We start from the raw sequence: 24,032 nt of genomic DNA, 5'->3' as shown, positions 1-24,032 counted from the left end.
AGCTAAAGTGTGCCTTTTTAATATAATAGACATCGCCATTTTGCACTTCAAAGAGATTGTACTAATTTACACTTCTACCACCAAAGATTCAGAGGATCTTCTTCCTCTTGGCTTTATCTATACAGGATGTTATCACATTTCTTGATATTTACTTGCCTCACTGGTGAAAATATACAAATGTGATTTTAATTTGCATTCTTCTTTTTCTGAGTTGGGTTGAACATTGTTTTATATGTTTAAGAGCCATTTGTAATTATTTCCTGGGGACTATCTGCCTAGATTCTTTGAACATTTTCCTTTTGGTTGGCTCTTTTTCTTATTGATATGTAAGTGAAAGCATTAGTTGCTCAGTCTTGTCCAGCTCTTTTGAGACCCCATGGACTGTAGCCCGCCAGGTTCTTCGGTCCACGGAATTTCATAGGCAAGAATGCTGGAGTGGGTTACCATTTCCTTCTCCAGGGGATCTTCCCGACCCAGGGATCAAACCCGGGCAGGTATCTCCTTGTGTATGGAATCACAGCCCTCTAAATTGATATATACCACCTTTTTTAAATGTGAAGGAATCGAATCCTCATTTGTAATATAAATTGCAAATATTTTAATTTGTTTCTGATTTTTGACTTAGTTTACAGTGATTTTTGTCATGTGGAAGTTTTAAATTTTTACTTAGAATTTGTCAGTCTTTTATTTAATGGCTTTTGGTGTTTGTTTCCTACTAAGTATAGTGTTATTCACTCAGATTATAAAAAAATTTCCTCATGTTTTGTTTCCTCTTATAATTATGGCTTCATCTTAACATATTTAGTCTTTGGTTCTTTGGAACTATATTTCAGTATAAAGTGTGGAGTATAGTTTCATTATTAATTTTTTCCATATATCTACTTACTGGTCCTAAAATTACTTATTAAATCCATCTTTTCCCTTTGTCTGAAGTGTCACTCTTATTATATACTAAATTTCTGCCCATATCCAGACAAATTTCTGATCCTTCTGCTGCTTCCAGTCGAATGATTTATTATCCTTTATTTAAATAGATTGCCTCTATTTTTTTGTCATTTCCCACTTTATTATTAAAAATAAGGCTGTGATAAGTAACTGTAAATAAATATTTGTATACACAAATATAAATTTCCACAAAAGGAATTGCTGGGTCTAAAGATATGTATGCCTTTAAGATAGTTCTATTACAGAAATTGTCAATCTTAGTGAAATACAGAGAGAGTGTGAACCCTGAAATAGCTCCCACTGGGCTTCAGTGAATTTTCAGCATTTTACCAGTTGCATTTATTCTGTCACCCTTGGCCGCTGCATCTTTTCCTGGAGTATTTTAGAGGAACATCCATAATCATTTCATCCATAATCCCATCAGTATAGCTCTCTAACTTAAATCCATTTACTTCTATATTGAAAGTGAAAGTGAAGTCGCTCAGTCATGTCCGACTCTTTGGGACCCCATGGACTGTAGCCTACCAGGCTCCTCCGCCCGTGGGATTCTCCAGGCAAGGGTACTGGAGTGGGTTGCCATTTCCTTCTCCAGGAGATCTTCCCAACCCAGAGATCAAACCTGGGTCTCCCGCATTGCAGGCAGACGCTTTACCATCTGAGTCACCAGGGAAGCTATGGCCATTTAAGATTGCTCTTTAGGATCCAAGCAAGATCCATGTTTAAATTTTATAATTGGAGGATAATTGCTTTACAATGTTGGGTTGGTTTCTTCTATACAACAATGCAAATCAGCCATAGGTGTGTGTATATATATCCCCTCCCTGTTGAATCTCCCTCCCATTCCCCTCATCCCATCCTTTAGGTCATCACAGAGCACCAGGGCTGAGTTCCAGGTGTTATACAGCAACTTCCCACGTGGCTCAGATGGTAAAGCCTCTACCTGCAATGTGGTAGACCTGGGTTCGTTCCCTGGGTCGGGAAGATCCCCTGGAGAAGGAAATGGCAACCCACTCCAGTACTCTTGCCTAGAAAATTCCGTGGATGGAGGAGCCTGCTGGGCTACAGTCCATGGACTCTGAAAGAGTCGGATAAGACTGAGCGACTTCACTTCACTTCTCTAGCACATGTATGGGGCTTCCCTGGTGGCTCAGCAGTAAAGAATCCACCTACCAATGCAAGAGGCATAAGAGAAGAGGGTTCGATCCCTTGGTCGAGAAAATCCCCTGGAGGAGGGCATGGCAATACACTCCAGTACTCTTGCCTAGAGAATCCCATGGACATAGGAGCCTGGTGGGCTGCAGTCCATAGGGTCGCATAAAGTCGGCACGACTGAAGCGACTAAATGGCAGCAGTGTATATATGTGTTGCGCAGAGTCAGACATGACTGATGTGACTGCACACACACGCACACTGTATATATGTCAGTGCTACTCTCTCAGTTCATTCCACCCTCTCCTTCCCACACTGTGTCCTCAAGTCCGTTCCCTACGTCTGCATCTCTGTCGCATGCTGCCTGGTTGCCCTGCAGACAGACGCAGCCAGATTGCACTCCCACCAGCAGGGTGCGGAGTTGCTTTCATCATCTCTTGCTAATTCTGGGCACGTCATCAAAGAGGTCTAGCTGATCTTCCAGTTGCTGAAGCCAGAAGCCTTGGATTCTCCCACTCCTCTCCTTTCCCATCCCATACTGTGTTCATCTTTCAGGGCATCCTGGTGCAGACTCAACCTTCAGATCCATCCAGAACCTCTTCTCCCTCCTGGCTTGCTCTCCCTGCTGGATCCCTGCAACATCCTCCCTCTGCTCCCATGTTATCCCCATCTGTTATCAACCCAGCAGCCAGAGGCATCCTTTATAAAAACTGAGATATAATTGGCATATAGCGTTATATTTGTTTCAGATACACACCATAATGATTTGATATTTGTATATATTGCAAAATGATCACCACAATAAGTCTAGAAAACATCTGTCATCATCATTACAGAAGTTTCTTCCTTGTGATGAGCACTTTTAAGATGTATGCTCTTAGCAACTTCCAAATATGCAATTCAGCGTTATTGACTATAGCCACCATGCTATATGTTATATCCCTATGAGTTATTTTCTTAATAACTGGAAAATTTTCCCCTTTGACCACCTTTACACATTTTGCCCCCACCCTGCCTGACTCCGGCAACCACCAATTTGTTCTCTGTATCTATGAATTCAAGTTGATTGCTTTTTTTGTTTTAGATTACACATCTAAGTGAGATCATATCCTATTTGCCTTTCTCTCTCTGACATTTCACTCAGCATAATGCCCTTAGGGTCCATCTATGTTGTCACAGTTGGCAAGACTTCTTTTTTTTATGGCTGAATAATAGTCTATTGTGTATATATATGCCACATTGTCTTTATCTATCCTTTCATCGATGGACACTTAGGTTATTTTCATATCTTGACTTTTGTGCCTAATGCTATAGTGAATATGGACTTGCAGATATCTTTTCAAGAAAGTGATTTTATTTCCTTTGGTTATATACCTAGAAGTGGAATTGCTATATCACACAGTGATTCTATTTTTAAGGGTCTTTTTTTTTAAAGAGACTTAAACATTATATATATATATTATATATAATATAATTATTTATATATATACACACACATAATTTTTTGAAGTATAGTTGATTGATAATGTTGTTCCAATCTCTGCTGTACAACATAGTGACTCAGTGATACACGTTTATGCATGTTTTTCTTATTCTTTTCCATTATGGTTTCTCATAGCATATTAAGTATAGTCCCCTGTGCTATACAGTAGGCCCTTGTTGTTTGCCCATTCTAAAGGTAATAGGTTGCATCTACAAACCCCAAACTCCTATTCTTTTTAGGTTTTTGAGGAACTTCCATTCTGTCTTCCATAGTAATTGCACCAGTTTACATTCCCACCGGCAGTGCACAAGGGTCCCTTTTCCCCACATCCTTGCCAACACTTGTTATCCCTTGTCTTTTTGATAAGAGCCAGCCTAACAGGTACAAAGTAATGCTTCACTGTGGTTTAGATTTGCATGTCCCCAAAGATTAGTGATGTTTTTAGCCCCTTTTGTGTAGCTGTTGGCCACCTGTATGTCTTCTTTGGACAGAGGCATCCCTTTAACACACAAGTGAGACCACATCACACCTCAGCTCAACAACCTCTATGGCTCCCTCCTCACTCAGAGTAAAATCCAAAGTGTTGACAATGGCCTGCAAGGGCCTGATGATCGGCCTTGCCACCCTTCTCTCTCCAGTATTCCCTGCTGCTTCTCCCTGCATCCCATGCCCCTCGACACTCCATCCCACCTCTGTCACTTGACCCCCTGGCTAGCTTCCGAGTATTCCAGGCACCTAGGGATTCAGTCCTGACTGTTCCCTCTGTCTGAAACACTCCTGCCCAGAAAGCGCATGGCTACACGCCTTTCTTTGACGCCTTGGCTCAAATGTCTTCTTGTTGCACCTCAGTTACCCTCCCTCTGTGTGTACTCAGGGGCCTGTTCCTTGCAACCCCCTCCCCTCATCCCCCCCCAGTTCTGCAGGGCTGTGCCCTCTACCTTTCACCACTTATCACCTTCCTACACCTGGTGTCATTCATTTTACAAAAGGCCTGTTTTTCACTCTCTGTCTCCTCCCCACCCACTTGGAATACAAGTACATGGTATCAAGGATCTTCACGTGGTCCTCTCAAAGCCTAGCTTCTAGAACATAGCTGGCACATGGTGGACACCAACAAATCCTTACTGGCTGAGTATAAATTCAACAGACAAAGCATGGTGTATTATGGTTCTACTCCTGCTAAAAAATTAATAGTAAAACGTACCACAATTGAAAACATTAATAATGACATGGAACTTGATTTTATATGATTTGGGGCTGTCTGTATTTTTCCCCTTGGAAACAAGTCATTTGTGTTTTTCCATTGTTCTGTTGGGGCCTTCCAGTAAAACCTTTTACATATCCACGATGATCCCTTTGTTTGCCATACGTTGATTCATCTTGGTTTATTTTTTAGGTTGTTTATTTGAGTTATCGGCTTTTTAATGTATCAATCTGCCTCCCTTGTTTTCTTTTTTTTTCTGGCTGTGCTGCACAACTCGTGGGATCTTAGTTCTTCAACCAGGGATTAGAACCCAGGCCCTCAGTAGTAAAAGCATAGTGTCCTAACCACCAGACCACTAGGAATTCCCAGCCTGCAGTTCTTTAGAAAGAACTGCTTTTGCTGTTTAGTTCTTATAGTTTTCATTCCCTCTATATTTTAATTTCTCAAAAGTAGGTTTGGGTAGATAGTGTGAAGTTTATCTATAACTTAGTATTTTCCAAGTTCTCAGCTGATTGTTACAGCACTCAGTATGAAGCCACATTTCTTTTCCACCATGGATTGAAATGTTTCCTTTATCACACTGTTCGCTTCCATGATCCGAATAGCCACATGGCCAGATGTGGCCCTCAGCTTCCACCTTGACTGCCAGCCAGGTTACCTCTTTCTTTAAGAGAAATCTGGAACGATCTGTGTGTGCATGTGTGTGTACTTGTGTGTTCTGGAATGGTTGGCTTATTCTTTTGTGACTCCCTTAGGATTTAGCGTCTGGGTAGAATTCCTAAAGCAATTTCTCCCCTTTCCTGAGCTGCCCTTGTAATATTGGAAGGTTGGCGCAGGATCAGTCTGCCTCAGCGGATTTTGGTTTCATTTCCCGAGCTGGAGCCAGTGCCAGGCTTTGCAAATAGTCTTTTCAGAGGTGCAGACTTAATTTGATAGAGAACCAGCACATTAAAATAAAATGAGCAAGTTGGACATTTTAAGCAAATAAATTGCTTCCTATTGATAGTGGGTCACCTGCAATGGAGAACAATTCGTTTCATATCCAGGTCCTTTATCCATGCTCAGGAAGGCACAGTGGAGTAGGAAGCAATGGGATGGACAGGTGTGCAGGATTTTGGTGAGCTAATGGAGGGGGTTGCTCCTCGGACTTCTCACAAGTGTCTGAGTCAGTCCAAACCTGTCTTTTTCTTTGCACAGTTCAATGCGGAGCTTGGGCTCACATTATCCTTTTTGTTTTCTTTTCATATTTATTTGTTTAAGTGGCTGCATCAGGATCTTCGTTGCGTCATGCAGGATCTTTCATTGTGTCGCACGGACTCTGGTAGTGGTGCATGCATGGATTCAGCAGTAGCAGCGCGCTGGCTCTAGAGTGCATGGGCTCCCTAGCTGTGGCCCTCCATCTTATTCATCCTGTGGCATGTGGGATCTTACTTCCCCAACTAGGGATTGAACCAGTGTCCTTTGCATTGGAAGAAGGATATTAACCACTGGACCACATGGAAAGTCCCTCATGTTGTCTTGAATTCCAGAGATTCAGAATCGATCCCTGCTCTAGGAAGATCCCCTGAAGAAGTAAATAGCAACCCACTCCAGTATTCTTGCCTGGGAAATCCCGTGGACAGAGGAGCTGGGCGGGCTACAGTCCATGATGTCACACAGAGTTGGACATGACTTAGCAACTGAATGACGACAACAGCCTCTCTCTAGGCAACAAGTTTGGGGCAGCTGTAGTTTTCATTTGAGAAACAAGACTGGGCTGTGTTTGCACGCACCCTTGCCAGTGAGCAAAGGAAGGACAGGTTTGACAAGAGTTAAAACTGAAAAAGTTCACAGCAGAAGAGGAATTCTTTGCTGAATTCAAGTCAATTCCTACAACTCCCACCATTTGTTATTTTGCCCTGAGTCTCAGTGCCACGAATTGTTTGGAAGATGACTGTAAGAGGATTTTTATTTCATGGGCTGAGCCTGTCTTTGGGGCCATGTTTTAGGTGTTGGAGATGCTCTGGCCCAAGACACTGAATATGGATAATTAGGAGCAAGCAAGTCAGGCTACACACGTGTGACCGTCACTGTCCTCTTGTTTTGTCAGGCTTGGTCTGTAAAACTGGTAAATCCCCATGGCTGGCAGAATCTGCCTGCTTCTGCCTCATATTGAACTCAGGTCCGGCTGCTTGATTCTCAAAAAATCAATACTTGTGAGAGAGATAAATGTTGGTATAAAGGAAAGTTGCTTTTAATCAGAATGCTGGCAATCTGGGGAGATGGTGGACTCAGTGTCCCCCAAAACCATCTCCGTAGAGTCTGCTCTGCCATGAAAGCTTTTAAGAGGAAAAAGGGAAGTAATCTCAGGCAATCATTGGGGTGGGGGAGGTCAGAGTCATTGTCACCCCCACTGTGTGCAGGCCTGTTGATTTCTTGTGAGTGTTCTTTAGATCCTATCCTGTTCACATAATTTGTTCATGAGATTATTGGAGGGGAAACTCTCTGATCATCTGTTTATTACTTAGTCTTCATTTCTACTTCTTTGATCTGTGGAGAGAACCTATGAGTTAGGCAAGGTATTGTGTGATCCAAAGATCTGAGGAAGTCCAGTAGTTAAGTAGTCCAGTGGTTAAGACTCCAAGCTTCTACTGCAAGAGCTTCGGGTTTGATCCCTGGTTGGGGAACTAAGATCCCACATGTCAATAGATTTGGCCAAAAAAAAAAAAGCAAAGTGAGATTTGAAAGGAGTGCTAGAGCCTGGAGATGACAAGAGCCTGGTTTGAGGTCGGTGACAAGACAAAGAGGCCTCCTGCAAAGAGCTTTTTCCTGCCAAAAGCTGCTCATACCCTGCGAGGTTGTTACAGGTGGGGCAGAGGGTGGGGGCAGGCAGTAGACTGGGGCTGGAGGCACAATTGGGAGGTTTTAGACTTAAAACTAAACCTGTCCCTGGGGAAGTCTTGAGTCTTAAGATTGGTAGGCCTCTGGGGCTTCTAAAAACAGTTTCCTCTAACTCTCAAGAATGTAACATCCCTCTGGGACCCAAGAAAGATGTCTGTTAAGTAGACAGGGGTACAAAGCTGGGTAGCTGTGCTGCTTTGCAGCCGTGAATGAGAGCTGACTGGTCCGTGCAGAAGTGGGAAATGATATGGTCCCAAGACAGCAGCCATGAGGGAGGAGGGCATTGATTTAGGGGAGACAGAGAGATGCCCAGAGCATCCTAGGAGGAGCTTGGGAGGCTGCTAGGGAGAGTATGAAATCGTACCAGACAGTCATAGAGACTTCTTTGGGGAACTCAGACAAGGGCAAGGGCAGAGCTTCTCAAAGTGTGGGGCCTGAACCATGCATGAGGAGGGAGATCAAACTTGCTGATTGGGGTATGCATGAAAAAAATAAGAAATAAATAGACTAGAAACTAAAATATGTCACAGGTGGGAAGGGTGTGTCCTTTTCAGGAAGTATGTGTTTAAAGAGGTAGACTATGAAGTTTAGGGAAGCCTGGCGTGCTGCAGTCCATGGGGCTGCAAAGAGTCAGCAACAGTTGCAAAGAGTCGGACACAACTGAGCAACAACAATAAAAGTTTAGGAGTGCACTCAAATCACTGCCCTGAAACTTAGAACCACATCACCTGAGATGAAGGGCAATCATCCATGGGTTGTTGCCAGGAATAAATGAGCTTGACAGACAGGGATCATTCAGAGCAGTGCCTGGTACTAGTAAACCCATAGTAGATTTAGCTTTTACATAGTAGTTGGAGCCAGAATAAAATGCTGCTGTTTGACGCATTTGTTACTGTGAATTGGAATTAAAAAGGCTATGTGCTGTCTTGGCTTTCCCTGGCTAGGGAGTGGCTATGAGGCATCAATTTTCATAACCAAGTGTGATATTGCGATAGGTATTTTGCTCTGAAGGTCCATGACATGCTCTTTGACTGTCTTTTTGTAGCCTACTTCCATGTGTCATTGAAGGGTGGACTGGGTGCTGGGCTTCCTAGAGGTCGCCCATACCTAGTGGTGAACAGAAGCATCTGAGTCACAATGGAGGTCCTGAGTCCACTTCATGAGCCACCCCAGGCCTCCTTCTTTGCTCCCTGAGTCTGAGCACTGCCTGCTGCAAGTCTTTTCATTAAGCCTGGACTGTTAGAATCAAAACAAAGCTGTATTACAACATGGGTGGACCTAGAGATTATCATAGTAAGGGAAGCCAAATATCATATAATATCACTCATATGTGGAATCTAATTAGAAATGATACAGATTAGCTTATTTACAAAACAGAAACAGAACTTATATTGAAAACAAACTTATGGTTCCCAAAGGGGAAACAAAAGGAGGGAGGGATAAATCAGGAGCCTACAGTTAGCACATTATTGACCAGGGGGTTTTGCAGAAACTAATACCTGTGGCATTTATTGACAGGACATAGTACATGCCCAATCAATACTGTGTTAACATACATGTACACACTGCTATATATTCCTCTAAGATAGATAACCAACAAGGACCTGCTGTATAGCACCGGGAACGATACTCAATACTCTGTAGTGGCCTATATGGAAAAAGAATCTAAAAAAGAGTGGATATATGCATATGTATAACTGAATCACTTTACACCTGAAACTAATACAAAATTGTGAGTCATCTATACTCCAACAAAATTTAAAAAACAAAAATAAAACACAAAAATTCAAAGCTGTATTCAGTTCAGTTCAGCCTTTAAAAATAATTTTTGCCTCATTAAAAAACAAAACCATAAAAGAGCCCATCTTGTTTTCTTGGATTTTGTTGTTGTTCAGTTGCTAAGTCGTGTCTGACTCTTTGTGACCCCATGGACTGCAGCATGTCAGGCTTCCCTGTCCTTCACCATCTTCTGGAGTTTGCTCAAACTTGTGTCCATTGTGGTGGTGATGCCATCCAACCATCTCATCCTCTGTCATCCCCTTCTCCTCCTGACCTCAGTCTTTCCCAACATCAGGGTCTTTTCCAATTAGTTGGCTCCTTGCATCAGGTGGCCAAAGGACTGGTGCTTCAGCTTCTTGGGTTTAGTGGTTAGGTTTCTGTTAGAAAGTTATTTTCTGTCTTCAGCCTAGGAGAGACTCCAGAGGTCAGGGAAAAGACTTGGTTTCTAGAATAATGCTTTGTGAGAGCCAGAAAAAGAATCAGATTTCCAGCCACTAAGCTATCCTCCACAGTTCCTTCCCACTGGGGGCCTTGGTCAGGGCCCCACCTCTGCCTGACCGATGTCCTGTTTCCTATTATTATTTTTTAAAGGATTTATTTACTTGGTTGTGTTGGGTGTTTGTTGCCGTGTGTGGGCTTTCTCTAGCTGCAGCGCTCAGTGCTCAGGCTTCTCACTGTGGTGGCTTCTCTTACAGAGCACGGGCTCTAGGGCATTCGGGCTCAGTAGTTGTGGCACCCGAGCTTAGTTGCCCTGCAGTATGTGGGATCCTAGCTCCCTGACCAAGGCTTGAACCTGTGTCCTCTGCATTGCCAGATGGATTCTTAAGCACTGGGCCACCAGGGAAGTCCCCTGTTTGCTATTATACCTTGGTCTCCTGGGGGCTGCTCTCCAGCAGTGCTCAGAAGGGTGCCTGACACAGTCGGTGCCCAAGAAATATTTGTTGGGTTGAGTTGAATTGAACAACACGAAGATAAACTTAGTTTTTCCAGAGGATTTTCAAGACCCCAGGGAGGGGAGGGTTGAGCCATGCCTGAGAGGCCTTCTCCTTCTCTCCGTTTAATTTGCTTCAGGTTTATTTCTAGAACTTGGATCTTGCTCTTCTGGCTACCATGTCGGTGCTAAATCCACAGAGTGATCTTGTTTTCTCAGATGCTGATTAGTCTCTGATCTCAGGATATTCAGCTTAGGAACAGTGTGACTTAATGAAAAATTAATTATATTGATTATTACCATGTTGCTCACAGATAAATTCCACTCAATTTGCTGCTTGCAGATCCATGCAGTACTGCCTTATGTGCCAAATGGTACGATGGCTATTTTCTGCCTTGGGCTATTTCCCTGAGCAGGTGCTTGTTGCTGTGGGAGAAATGGGTCTTGGTGAGAAATAACTCCTTCTGGGGAGAAGCACCAGGCTTGTTCCCAGGATGCAGCTAGTCTGCTGGGCAGTGGGAGTTGGTCTATCTCCTCATAGAGGAATGACCCAGCATCCTGCCCTGGAAACAGTCCTGACCTGAAGCCAGGAGGGCAGCTCTCTCCCCTCTTATCCCTGCTCCTCTCATATTAGGGGAGCCCCTTTCTTCTCTCTGAGCCTCAGTTTCCTCATCTCAGCCATGAGTGTGGGTGTTTTCTGGGCACATCCTTTGGGCCAGGCTCTGTGCTGAGTGTGGGGTCCACTCATGGTCCTGCAGTTACCCTGCAGGTCTTTTTGAGACAATATCTGAATTGTCTCCCTTTTCCTGAAGCCTCCCATTATAATCATCTGGATATTGAACTTCAGAATGGCAGGATGAAAAGTATATCTCATAGGAGATTGGGTTTCTATGCAGAGAAATGATGAAAATGGAGGATGGTAAGGACTGATACTGCCTTTTTGGGAGAGTATGATGATATAATAAGAAATATGTATTTGGTCTTCCTCCCTAGTTCCTGGCCCAAAACTCCTGAAACCCTTGGAACCTCTGAAGTGATGAAAGTGTCATTTGTATGCTAAGGAAATGACTGGTGGCTGGGGTCCCTAGATAGCTTTAGGATGGGGGCTGGTGGCCAGAAAGACCAAGGCATGATTGGAAGGTTGGAACTTTTAAACCCATCAAGTGACAGTCCCCTGGGGAAAGGAATGGCAACTCACTCCAGTATTCTTGCTTGGAGAATTCCATGGACAGAAGAGCCTGGCAGGCAACAGTCCATGGGGTTGCAAAGAGTTGGACATGACTGAGCATCTTTCACTCACTCAGTGACCTCCAGGGAGAGAAAAGGGCCTGGAGATTGACTTCTGTTGCCAATGGCCAAAGATTCAATCAACTATGCTTACATAATGGAACCTACAATAAAACCCCTAGATGATGGGGTTTGGAGAGCTTTCAGATTTGTGAGTACATCGAGGTGCTGGGAGGGTGGTGAGCCCAGAAAGGATGTGGAAGCTCTGCAGCCACTGCCCCCGCCTTCCCTCCCTCACCGGGTCCTATGTGTGTCTTCCATTTGGCTGTTCCTGAGTTCTACCTTTTATAATAAACCAGTCAATGTAAATAAAGGGCTTTTCTGAGTACTGTGAGCTATTCTAGCAAATTATTAAATCCAAAGAGGACTTGTGGGAACCCTTGACATTATAGCCAGCTGGTCATAAGTCTAGATGACCTAGACTTGTGACTGGCATTTAAAGTGAGGACAGTTTGGGGGGACTTAAACTTCAGGGTCTGCACTGACTCTAAGTAGTTAGTTTCAGAATTGGATTAAATCACTGGACAACAGATTAGTATCCAGAGAACTGGGGAACAATTTAGTGTGGGTAAAACTCTGACACTTTTGATGTCAGAAGTGGTATGAGTAGAAATGAATCATAGAGGGCAATTTGGCAATATCTATTAAATACCTTAAAAGAGTTTTTGCCTTTGACCTAATAGTTCTGTTCCTAGGATATCATCTGAAGGAGATAATCATCAAAATGCATGAAAACTTATGTACAAAGATTTCCATTGCAGCATTATTTAAAATCAGAAATGATCTAAATGACCCACACTAGGAGTTTGGTGATATCAGTTTGGCTATCACAATTTAATGGAATACTACACAGCCATCAAAAATGATGTTTTAAAGACTACTTAACAATATGGAAGATTGAAATGATAGTGTGTTAAATAAAAAAAAATAAAGCTCTAGAGAGAGCTTGATCCCAATTTAATTAAGAATATTTGTACATTAAAAAGTTTGGAATAAAGCACCCTAATATATATTAACAATGGTTATTGCTTGCCAGTGAATTATAGATTTTTTTCCTTTATACATTTTGGAGGCTTTTTTTGTTAAAAGCATCAATTAATGTGTTGCACTCAGTCATGTCCGATTCTTTTGTGACCTCAAGGACTGTAGCCTGCCAAGTTCCTCTGTCCATGGAATTTTCCAGGCAAAAATACTGGAGTGGGTTGCCATTTCCTACTTCCGGGGATCTTCCCGACCCAGGCATCGAACCCGCGTCACTTGTGTCTTCTGCATCGGCAGGTAGTTTCCGTACCACTGAGCCACCTGGGAACTAGAAAATGTAGCATTCCTCTCCAAGTCTAGCTCTAGTCTTTTGATGGGGGTTGTCCCCATCCCAGAGGTCAAGTCCAGAACCTCTCAAGACAAAGAAATCTGCCGCCTTGCTTGATGTCCTCTTCCTTTCTTCTGCACTCATCACTCTGTTTTTCAGTACAGAGACCTTCTGACAATGCTCACTCTCATCCATATTCAAATCAGTTTAATGGCTCTCCTTTCATCCATGCTGGGCAGTCAGTCCATCACTGGGAGCCCATGGTCCAGATGGGCTTTCGTTGTTACTTTCAGTTCTCATTTGCTTTGTTCTTTTGCTGTTGGGGAATTTTCCATTAGCTTCAACGGACCTGGAGTGCTAAAATCAATTCAGCTTAATCTATGGAGATGTAAACTTTGGGGACAAATAAACTCTGATCTAGCTCCTAAACCCTTAGAAATGCCCCTGGCTTTCTGCTGCCCTATGTTAGGAAAGAATGATTACTTTTCATGACCTATTCGGTCTGTAATTTCTCCACCTAGTAAATTACTGACAAGCTTTTCTTTCCAAATGCTAGCTAGGGAGGGAGTTGGCTTGATTTCTTAATTCAAGGTATCATTTAAGCCCTGAGGTAAGGAGAAAGGCCAGGAGTGTGGTGACACCAGGGATCCACAGTATGGACCTTGAACCATTGTCCCACCAGCTTCGAGCACTGCGCCTTTGAACTGTTGTTTGGTTTTTTTTTCCCCAACACTGCCTCTTGCCTGCCCCCAGGGTTAACAGTGATTCCTGATGAGCCAGAGTGGGGTGGGGGGTGGCCAGGGAACTTACAGGAGCTGTGCTCAACCCTGAATTCTAACTGTAGATCCCAGATACTGTTATAGTCTCAGGGAGGAACAGTCAATAAATGAGCATTTATTGAAATGAATGCAATCACATCTCAAATAGCAAATAACTAGGAGTGAGGGTCCTTTGTTGTTTAATCGCTAAGTTGTGTCCAACTCTTTGCAACCCATGCACTGTAGCCCGCCAGGCTTTTCTGTCCATGGAATTTCCCAGACAAGAATACTGGAATAGGTTTGCCATTTCCTTCTCCAGGGGATCTTCCTGACCCAGGGATCTTTCCGACCCAGGAATCAAACCCTGATTTCCTGCAGTGCAGGTGGATTCTTTTCCTTCTGAGCCACCAGGAGGCTCCTTTAACCCCCTTTAAAATGTACCAAGAAAACCAGGTTAAAAAGTGAACCCTCATCTTGCCCCCATCTGTTGGCATCAGCACTATTCAATGCAGGACACTCCTCAATGCAAGCCTGCCTCCTCCCAGCAGGTTTCCCTCCTCCTTCAGAGCCCCGCCGCCTTGCTGTCTCAGCTCTCACCTCTGTCGTTCCCTAATTACTGAAACCAATTAGTTGTATTTGCAGATTGATTGATTATGACTAAATTGGAACTCATTCGCACTAAAACCCACACCAGGACTGAACTAGCATTTTTTATGCAATTATGGTCATTCTATTCCTATTTTTCATCTTCACCATATTTTCAGTATCACCATCTCCAAAGGCTAGTCCTTTATTTCTGGGTATTCACCAGACCTGACTGCTTGGGTATCTCTCAGGGCCCTGGACTCCAGGTGGCCAAATACCATGTTCCTGCCCTCTCTGAAACCCTGTGCTTCCTCCGGAATTCTCTCAGTTAATATCGTCACTGCTCACTCCATGAGGCATACCAGAATCCTCAGCATCATCCTCAACTCATCCCTCTCATAACCTGGGGACACTCGGGTGACCTGACCTGACCACTCAGGTCTCTTTGCCCCTCCCAGCAGCTCTAGGGGCAGCTCTAGGTTCTTATCCACACTTAGTCCCTGTGACAGCTTCAGGTCAGGGCTCTGCTTCTCATTCCTTGTCACCATAGTCTTTGCCAGCCCTCGGTTTACAAACCAATCTGATCCTTTCTCTCTCTCTCTCTCTTTTTTTTTTCAATTTTGAACTGCTGAGCACTCTCTGTGACATACAACAGGTGTCAACAAACTTTAAAAAGCCAAAGTCAACATTTTAGGCTTTGTGAGCCAAACCTTCCCCATCCCAATGACTCAGTTCTGTTTGTGTGGTCCCAAGGCAGTCGACAATGGACAACTGTATGTCAGAAAATGGCCATGACTGTGTTCCAATAAAGCTTTATTGACTAACAGGGTAGTAGACCAGATTTGGCCACAGACAGATTTGCCAACCCCTGGCCTACAAGGTAAAGCTTGGGTGGCTTCTAGGGCTCTTTCGGTCTTGTCTTAGCATAAGAGTCCTTCCCCTTTGTCTCTCAATGTTTCTATAACCACTGTGCAGCCAGGATGTTCAACATACCCATCTTGGTACATTTTCCTCACTCAGCCTCCTTTCCCTTCTCTCCGTGGTTTTAAGATTCTAAAGATTTCACAGAGCTGTCTCTGTCTGAAGGAAGGACTTCCACGAGATTTATGTAGACTTGTATTATTGGGCTGTTCATTCTCTGTTATGAATATCTGGTAACCCTCTGTCTCTCCAACTAGAATGTAAGCTTTTCAGAGCCTGGGAAGTTTCTTTGGCTCCCTGTATATCTTAGGATTGCATCTGGCATGTAATAATTATGCAGCAACTATTCAGTGAATGAATGGTTGTATTAATCATTTCTACATATGCATTTGTTGTTTCTCATCGGAAAGGGGGAAACTTTTCTAAATCTCTTTTGTCATTGGCTCAGCCTCTGTCCTATTATTTCTCCCAAATAAAGAGCTCCAGACTTGTATCTTACATTTTCCGGTGCGTTTGTGTTCAGCTCAGTCAGTTCAGTTCAGTCACTCAGTCATGTCTGACTCTTTGTCACCCCGTAGACTGTATCATGCCAGGCCTCCCTGTCCATCACCAACTCCTAGAACTTGATCAAACTCATGTCTATCGAGTTGGTGATGCCATCCGACCAACTCATCCTCTGTCAGTCATCCCCTTCTCCTGCCTTCAATCCTTCCCAGCATCAGGGTCTTTTCCAATGAGTCAGTTCTTTGCATCAGGTGGCCAGAGTATTGGAGCTTCAGCTTCAGCATCAGTGCTTCCAATGAATATTCAGGACTGATTTCCTTTAGTGTTGACTGGTTGGATCTCCTTGCAGTCCAAGGGACTCTCATGAGTCTTCTCCAGCACCACAGTTCAAAAGTGTCAATTCTTTGGCATTTGGGTTGCTAGTTCATAACTGCTTGCCTAGCCTTACTGAGCTGTATCTCTCCAGTTTTGCAGTTTCTCAATGATGAGAATCAAAAGAAGGCATCTTGTTCATTCGTAAAGCCCTCACATTTTGTGGTTAAAACCCCAGTGCTTCCCAAACATACCTTTCTGTGGATAATAATCAGATTTCAAGCTAATGAGAACTGAGATACAAAACATTGTTCTTCATTACTGATTTGAATTTGCCAGTTAGTACAATGAATTTCAGCTGATTCTTCAGAGCTAGACCATTAGCAGATAAATACTGACTCTGCCTGGTATCTGGATTTGATCTGATACACACTCTGTTTAGGTGGCTTGACTGATGTGCCTCCACCATCGTTTCTGCCTGAATTGGCTATGACCCTAGAGAGCATCATGGGACCAAAGCATGGTTCTCAGAGGGCATTGGGTCAGAATGTAGCAGGTACCAGTGGTGGTTCCAGATATTTTCAAGAAAATAGATTTGCTGGCATAATGCACTGTACATCTCTCGGTCTCTAGAGCAGAACCATTTCTATCCCAGGTCTTGCTTGACTTCAGAACATCAGCCTCATTCCAGGGAGGGGAGGCTCAGATCCTTGTGGGAGTGCAGACTTTGGTTCTAGAAGATTCCACAGGCAGAGAGTGGATTCCTTTTTTCAGAGATGTGTCTTAACATGTTAGCTTTTGTACTCCGCACAATGACAGTTGGACAGGCTCCCGTGACCATCATAGATGTCCCTCCTGTGGTCCACAAAGGCATCTTAGAGGGGGTAGAATTGGCCATGCTGGTGCCTGGTGTGCACGTGTTGCGTGAGACTGCAGTGAAATCAAAGACCAAAAGCACAGCATGGTTATATGACTCTGGAGCACAAGGGACTTTAGCCTAAAGAGGGGAGACATTCCAGTGGAAAGCACACCACGTGACTGAGTTGTTCCTGAAAACTTGACCTGTGGTCTCCACTTCCCGCGGATGTGGAAGGTGGCCAGAGCTGCACCCTGGCTGTCTGCAGCCGGAGGCAGAAAGATCCGGCCTGCTCCCGTGTCTCCGCCGTTTTATGGGAATATTTCTCACACCCTGTTCTGCTATTAAAAACAAAATGAGGCACACATCACATGTCTCAGACTGCAAGACCCATTTCCTTCTAATAAGCCTCTCGTTTCCTGGGCTTTCCCTTCACTGGAAAGATTAAATGTCCAGAGGCTCCCATTATGGATTTCCAGTTTTGTACTTTCCCCCTCACCCCTTCTGTTATTTTGAAAGAAAAAGAAGTTAGTGAGCTTTGTCTGCCTCTGTGCACGTGCGCGCACACACACACGCACACACACACACACACACACACACACCAGAAGTAGATATTCTTTTTTTAAAAAATAATTTGTTGCTTATTTCTTAAGAGTTATCAATTTTGTGGATTTTTTCCCCAAAGCTCCAGCTTTTTTTCTTTTTCTTTTTTTAGTAGCACCACATGGCATGTGGGATCTTAGTTCCCCAGTCAGAGATCGAACCTGCATCCCCTGCAGTGGAAGCTTGGAGTCCTAACCACTGAACTGCCGGGAAAGTCCCCTTGGGATCAAAGAGAGAAGGATGACTTTGTCCCACTGACCTGGGGCCGAGGAAAACAGAACTCTGAGCTGAGCTGTTTCTTCTGCATCCTGTCCTGGGCTGACGCAGGGCCAGCCTGGATGCATATTGCAAACAGGAAAACCATGGGGATTTGGGGCCTCGAAGGAGCATGTTCCTCCAAGCAGGGCAGTTCTGGAGGGATCCCTGTCTGAGGTCCAAGTTACCAAATCCAACAGTCCAGAGGTGAGGCAACTAAGGGCCTAGCCACCAAGGCCCTCATTTACAGGTCAAATTCTCAAACATCCCTAACTAAGCCCTCTGGAGTAGCTAATGCCAGGATGCAGGCTCTTTCTCTGGTAAGATCTAGGGCACGCAGAGGGACCACAGGGCTGAGGCCAGGCCCTGTCAACAGAAGGGGATCATCCTTCAGTGCGACAGCATTAGCCCAGAGTTGAGGATGGAGTCAGAGGGATGGGAAGAGGAGATGGTGCCTTGGGAAGGAAGTGGTCCAGAGAGCAGGGGCAGGGCTCAGCCTGCAGCTGGCCATCAGGTTGGCACACCTGGGACCCCAGCAGGGACCCTGTCATCATCTGACATTTTCTACTGTTGCACGATTTGTTGTAAAACCCCGTCACAGAGGCTGGAAGGAGATCTAGCCCAACCCAGTTTTCAGATGGGGACATTGAGGCTGAGGGACAGGGCTATCCTGATCATGAGGACTGGATGGACTTCTTTGTGAGCTGATTCCCATCACAGGAGACCCTCCATCTGCATCCCCCTACCCTCAGTGTCTGGACTTAGGCCGAGTGAGGCATGACCTCTGCCCTAGTGTCCTCGAGTGCTGTGTGCCATGATCTCAAGCTGAGCACTGGCTGTAAGCTGTTTTAGGTCCACTCAACATGTGGTTGGAAAACATATGGCTGCTTTAGATAATCTTGGGCATGTTTCATTGATGAGAAAAGTCTAAACATGCAGACAAACCCCTTAATTCAGAATTTGGAAAGGGCTAAAATGTTTTCTGTATCATCAGTGGAAAAAAGAGGGGTGTTTGAACAGCAGATTAATAGGGTATGAAAAAGAACACAGTCTTCCTATTCTTCTTTTAAATACTGTAACGATGTCCACGGATCCTTAGAAAGGGGCTCAAAGGACCTCGCAGATTCTCTTGGCCAACCTGGCTCATTTTACACATGAACAAACCAAGGCCTCAGGGTTTGGCTGCAGACCTAATTTGCTAATAGGCCTGGCTGGGAGCCCAAGGTCCTGACTCGCAGACTAGTCTTCCTTCTACTGGAGCACACATTTATTCATGGAACGCATCCAGCATGTTGAATTAGTATCGATAATGAATCTGCAGCTGATATCTGGTGTTTACTTGTTCAGAATCATCATCCATTGAACAGCTGTCTGTCTAGCTCCTCCTTCAGTACATAGGTGGGAACGTACAACCTTGAATGAAATGTCCAAGGCACTTGTGGCTCACAGAAGCCATGATTTCGGCACCTTGATTTCTTCATATTTCTAGGTGGTATGGGCTAGGTGTCATGAAGGCACTAGTAAACGTCCTGCTGACCAATCAGTAGTGAGGGAGGTAACTCGGCTGTGGTGAGTGAGGGCATTGCTGTGAAACACACAACCTCTGACTTGGCCTTGGAGGACCAATGTGATTTGGGCAGGTAAAGAGGATGTCAAGGTGTTTCAGATGGAAGCACTGGCTGGGAGAGTGCAGAGGTCTGAAAAACAATCCCCAAAGAAATCAGATCCCCAAGCCTAGAACTTATAAATGTTACTTTGGAAAAAATGGTCTTTGCAGCTGCCAATAAATTAAGGATCTTGAGTTGAGTTTATCCTGGATTATATGGTGGCCTCTAAATGCAAGCACAAGTGTCCTTGTAAGAGGCAGACAAAGGGAGATCACAGACCGATAAAGAGAAGGTAACCACGGGGCAGAGACTGGAGCCTTGCGGCCACAAGCCAAGAAAAGTAGACTTGTAGGAAAAAGTGGGAAAAGAATCTTCCCCGGAGCCTCTAGGGGAGGGCAGTCTGTCCTCATCTTGATTTTGGTCCGAGCGTGCCTATTAAATCACTCAGTCATGTCCGACTCTTTGCTACCCTTTGGACTGTAGCTCGCCAGGCTCCTCTGTCCATAGGATTCTCCAGGCAAGAATACTGGAATGGGTTGTCACGCCCTCCTCCAAGGGATCTTCCTGAGCCAGGAATTGAACCTGTGTCTTTTACGTTTCCTGCTTTGGCAGGAGGGTTCTTTACCACCTTATTTCAGATTTCTAGCCTCCAGATTGTGAGAGAATAAACTTCTATTGTTTTAAGCTACTGCGTTTGTGTGATTGATTAAAGCAACCACAGGAAATTAATGCAAAGAGGAAAGGAAAAGCCTGCCTGGGTCAGGGTTCAATATGCTTGCTGGAAGGATAGTTAGATATTTAGAGAAGTGGTAACTACAGTTGGCCCTTCGTGGGTGCTGAACCCATGGATTCAAGGTCTAGCTACCCAATTCCATTTTATACATTTTATATCAGGGGACTTGAGCATCTGTGGATTTTGGTATCTACAGGGTCCTGGAACCAATCCCCTGCCAATACCAAGGGACAACTGTAAATGTCTAGGGCCGATGTCTTGCATTAGTTCAGAGATCCTGCAAGTTTCTGACTGGATCTTATCTTCCTACCTGGAGTGTGGGTCTCTGGAGGGGAACCACGATGCTGGGCAGATCACTGTCTTTATTCTCCGCAGTCCTAACTCCCGTGTTCCTCAGGTAAAGGCAGCTTATTGAATGGCTCCGATGAGTGCTGGCAGCTGCCGCAGCTGAGCTCACACTGAATTTATTGATGAAAAATCAAAGCTATCCATGTCTGGTGCTCAGATACAATTGACGTACCTCTCATCTCCAGACTGTGATCTCAGATTGAATTGCCACGCCTCACAGGAGTGTGAGGTGTTAGGAAATGCTTAGCCAACCCAGGATGAACAGAAGGCGAAGAGAGATCAGGGCTCTGGAGGGAGGGACTCTGGGTTTGGAAAGCAGAGCAGCTCTGATGGGGGGTAAGAGGATGGGCGTCCCCCTGCTGGGGGAAATGACCTTCTTGATGGTAGAGTCAAGTTCTCTGCCAGCCCCAGAGAATGTGATTAAAGATGCCTCTGGGGCTTTTATGACACTCTTATTGATCTGAGGTTGTTTATAGCCATAAAACAGCTGTAAATTAGAGGAATGAAATAAAAACAGCAGGATACTTAACTCCTGTCCTCCTAGGAGGTTGAGAAAGCTTTCTGCACAGCTCTGTCTGTGGCAGCAAGGAGCTGAATGTAAGTCCGCAATGGGGACACTCATTCTCCTTTCTTCCCTAGCCCAAGCTGGGAGGTCACTGTCTTCCCTTCTTATCCCCACTGAAAGAGAAGCCTCAGCCTTGCTGAGGAGTGTCCATGGCTAATGCTATTCCCAGCTGGGGCTCCTGTCTAATTGTGCACCCCCTACTTTGTATTGGGTATCCCTGGTGACTCAGATGGTAAAGAATCTGCCTGCAATTCAGTAGGCCCAGTAGGTTTGATCCCTGAGTTGGGAAGATCCCTTGGAGAAGGGAATGGCAACCCACTCCAGTATTCTTGTCTGGAGAATTCCGTGGACAGAGGAGCCTGGAGGGCTACAGTCCATGGGGTCGCAAAGAGTCAGACACAACCGAGCGACTAACACAACACTACATTATGTTAGCTGCTCAGGGCTAGTTATCTCCTCCTTCCAAAGCTATTTTTCTGTTTTTTGTTTGTTTGTTTGTTTTTTACCCCCTTCCCTCCCCCTCTTTTCTCTCTTTTTTTCCTCTTTTGGCCACCCCCTTTTTTAAATTGGGTTAAAGGGTTTTGACACATTACTCTTTGTAACGTAATTAGGAGTTTTCTGCAGACAGTTGCCTATCATTTCAATGCAGTAGAGCGGTGGTCCCCAACCTTTTTGACAACAGAGGACAATTTTTCCATGGATGGTGGGGTAGGGGGAAGGTGGGGTTCAGGTGATAATGTGAGCAATGGGGAGCAACAGATAGAACTTTACTTGCTGGCCCACTGCTCATATCCAGTTGTGTAGCTCAGTTCCTAATGGGGGCTGGAGACCCCTGCAGTCAACCATGCCTTGCGACCATTGGACTTTCTCTGCTTTTCTGTTGTAGAGATCCGAGAGGCCTTCCGGGTTCTGGACCGAGACGGGAATGGCTTCATCTCCAAGCAGGAGCTGGGCATGGCCATGCGCTCTTTGGGGTACATGCCAAGTGAGGTGGAGCTGGCCATCATCATGCAGCGCCTGGACATGGACGGTGAGACTGGGGCCCACAGCATCCCCACCTCCCCACCCCCATCCCCATCCCCTGGGATGAGCCAGAACTCATCAGAGATCTTGGGTTTGAAGGGCCTTGCAAAATAGTCAAAAGACTTGGAGTCAAAAGACTTGGATTCATGTCCTGGCTTACATTTCAGGCGTGGAAACTTGAACCAGATCTGGGTTTTTCAAACCACATTCCACAGACCTCCAGGGGTCTGCAGAGGTGGCTCTGGGGCCACTAGAGGGAACTGGGTGACGGGGGAGGCCCTGACTGGTGGAGCAGTGAAAATGATTCTGTTTCATTTTCAAAACAGCTTTGTTGAGACAGAATTCACACACCCTGATTTGCCTGTGCAACCTGTGTAATTCAGTGGCTTTGAGTGTATCACAGATGTGTGCAACCAATAGCATTATCAATTTTAGAACATTTTCATCACCCTAAAAGAAACCCTGTACCTCTGAATTATCACCTCCATTCCCTCTGAAAGTGAAACTGTTAGTTGCTCAGTCATGTCCAACTCTTGACCCCATGGACGGTAGCCCACCAGGCTCCTCTGTCCATGGGATTCTCTGTGCTATCCCTCTATCCCCCACCAAGTCCTGGACAACCACTAATCGGCTTTCTGTCTCTATGGACTTAGCTCTTCTGGATCATGGGATACATGGTCCTTTGGGACTGACTTCCTTCACTTACCGTAATATTTGAAAGGTTCATCCATAGTGTAGCATGTATCACTATTTTGTTGCATTTTATTGCCAAATCACATTCTGTTTTTTGGCTATAACAGCTTCTTTTCTCTCTTTTACATACTGGTTTCTACATACAGTCTCCTTGGGGGAAAGTGTTTCACTATCCTTAAACAGTTCTGGAAAATGACTGCATTTGATGATCCTTAAGATTCTTTCCTGCTCTAAAACCCTAGGAATTTATCCCAAACTGGCTGTGACCTTCCTGCCTTGGTCGAAGGTCTGGAAAGAAGCTTTCTTATTCTAGGTTTGTTTTTTTTTTTTTTGATGTGGACCATTTTTTTTAAAGTCTTTATTGAATTTGTTATATTATCGCTTCTGTTTTATGTTTTGGGTTTTTGGCCATGAGGCATGTGGGATCTTAGCTCCCTAGCCAGAGATTGAACCTGCATCCCTTGCATTGGAAGGTGAAGTCTTAACCGCTGGACTGCCAGGAAAGTCCTCTAATTTTGTTTTTTCAACACTCACTCTCCCCCTCTGGAAAGCAGCTTGATCCCAGGTGTAAGGGGTCCAGAGTGGTAGGCTTTGGGGATTCTTGTGCGGAACATGAAGTAAAGACCAACTAAAAGGAAACAGAGGATGGGGGCAGGGTGTCTTTTGGGAGAGACAGATGAAGACCCTGGTAGTGAGAGGTTTGCTTGGCCTGCAGACTAATTGAACACAGCTGTGTCCTGTTATCTTGCTGGTCTTGTTGGAAAGATGATAATTTAATGGTGACTGTATGATGAATGGACCCCAGTCCCAACCACCAAGTGCAGCTGTGGGCATTTATTTTCTGGTTCAGGAAAGAGATGTTCTATCAGGGGTGTTCAGTTGTACGTGGGGTGCTAGCCCTGTCCTTACATCTCTAATTGATTGTGACTCTCTGGGTCTTTGCAGGCCTGATTCGACTTTGCTTTATAGTTAGAGGTACTGGGTTGGCCAAAAAATCCTTTTGGGTTTTTCTGCACCATCATATGGGAAAACCCAGATGAACTTTTGGCTAACCCAACCTTTCTGAAAAGCTGGAGCAAAGCACATGTTATCTAGCAAAATCTCTTCCCTGGATTCCCGTCATCATTTCAGAGAAACACTTCCAGAAAAAAAGAGTTTCTTCCTTAAAATAAGAGAAATCTTAACCTATCCTTTTTGTAGAATTAAGAAGGTTTTTGTGCCTTTGAGTCTTCTCTCATAACTTAGCAAAATAAAACATGGTCAAATAGACTAAAAGCAAATGGACTTAGCAACATTTAGTCA

At 44.6% G+C, this 24,032-nt stretch overlaps 1 protein-coding gene across 1 annotated transcript in view; it reads left to right on the top strand.

Moving 5' to 3' along the window:
* Nucleotides 1–24,032, top strand: part of CALN1 (calneuron 1) — a 452,352-nt gene that overhangs the window by 201,324 nt on the left and 226,996 nt on the right. Inside the window, exon 3 of the mRNA XM_068969439.1 lies at nt 21,901–22,044. Within this exon, the coding sequence (XP_068825540.1) occupies nt 21,901–22,044 (144 nt within the window). The remainder of the gene's footprint in view (nt 1–21,900; nt 22,045–24,032) is intronic.

The sequence above is a fragment of the Capricornis sumatraensis genome, chromosome 3, assembly GCF_032405125.1.
Source record: "Capricornis sumatraensis isolate serow.1 chromosome 3, serow.2, whole genome shotgun sequence".
NCBI lineage: Eukaryota > Metazoa > Chordata > Mammalia > Artiodactyla > Bovidae > Capricornis > Capricornis sumatraensis.
Note: the sequence above shows the minus strand (reverse complement) of the source record. Positions and strands in the feature narration are given on the sequence as shown.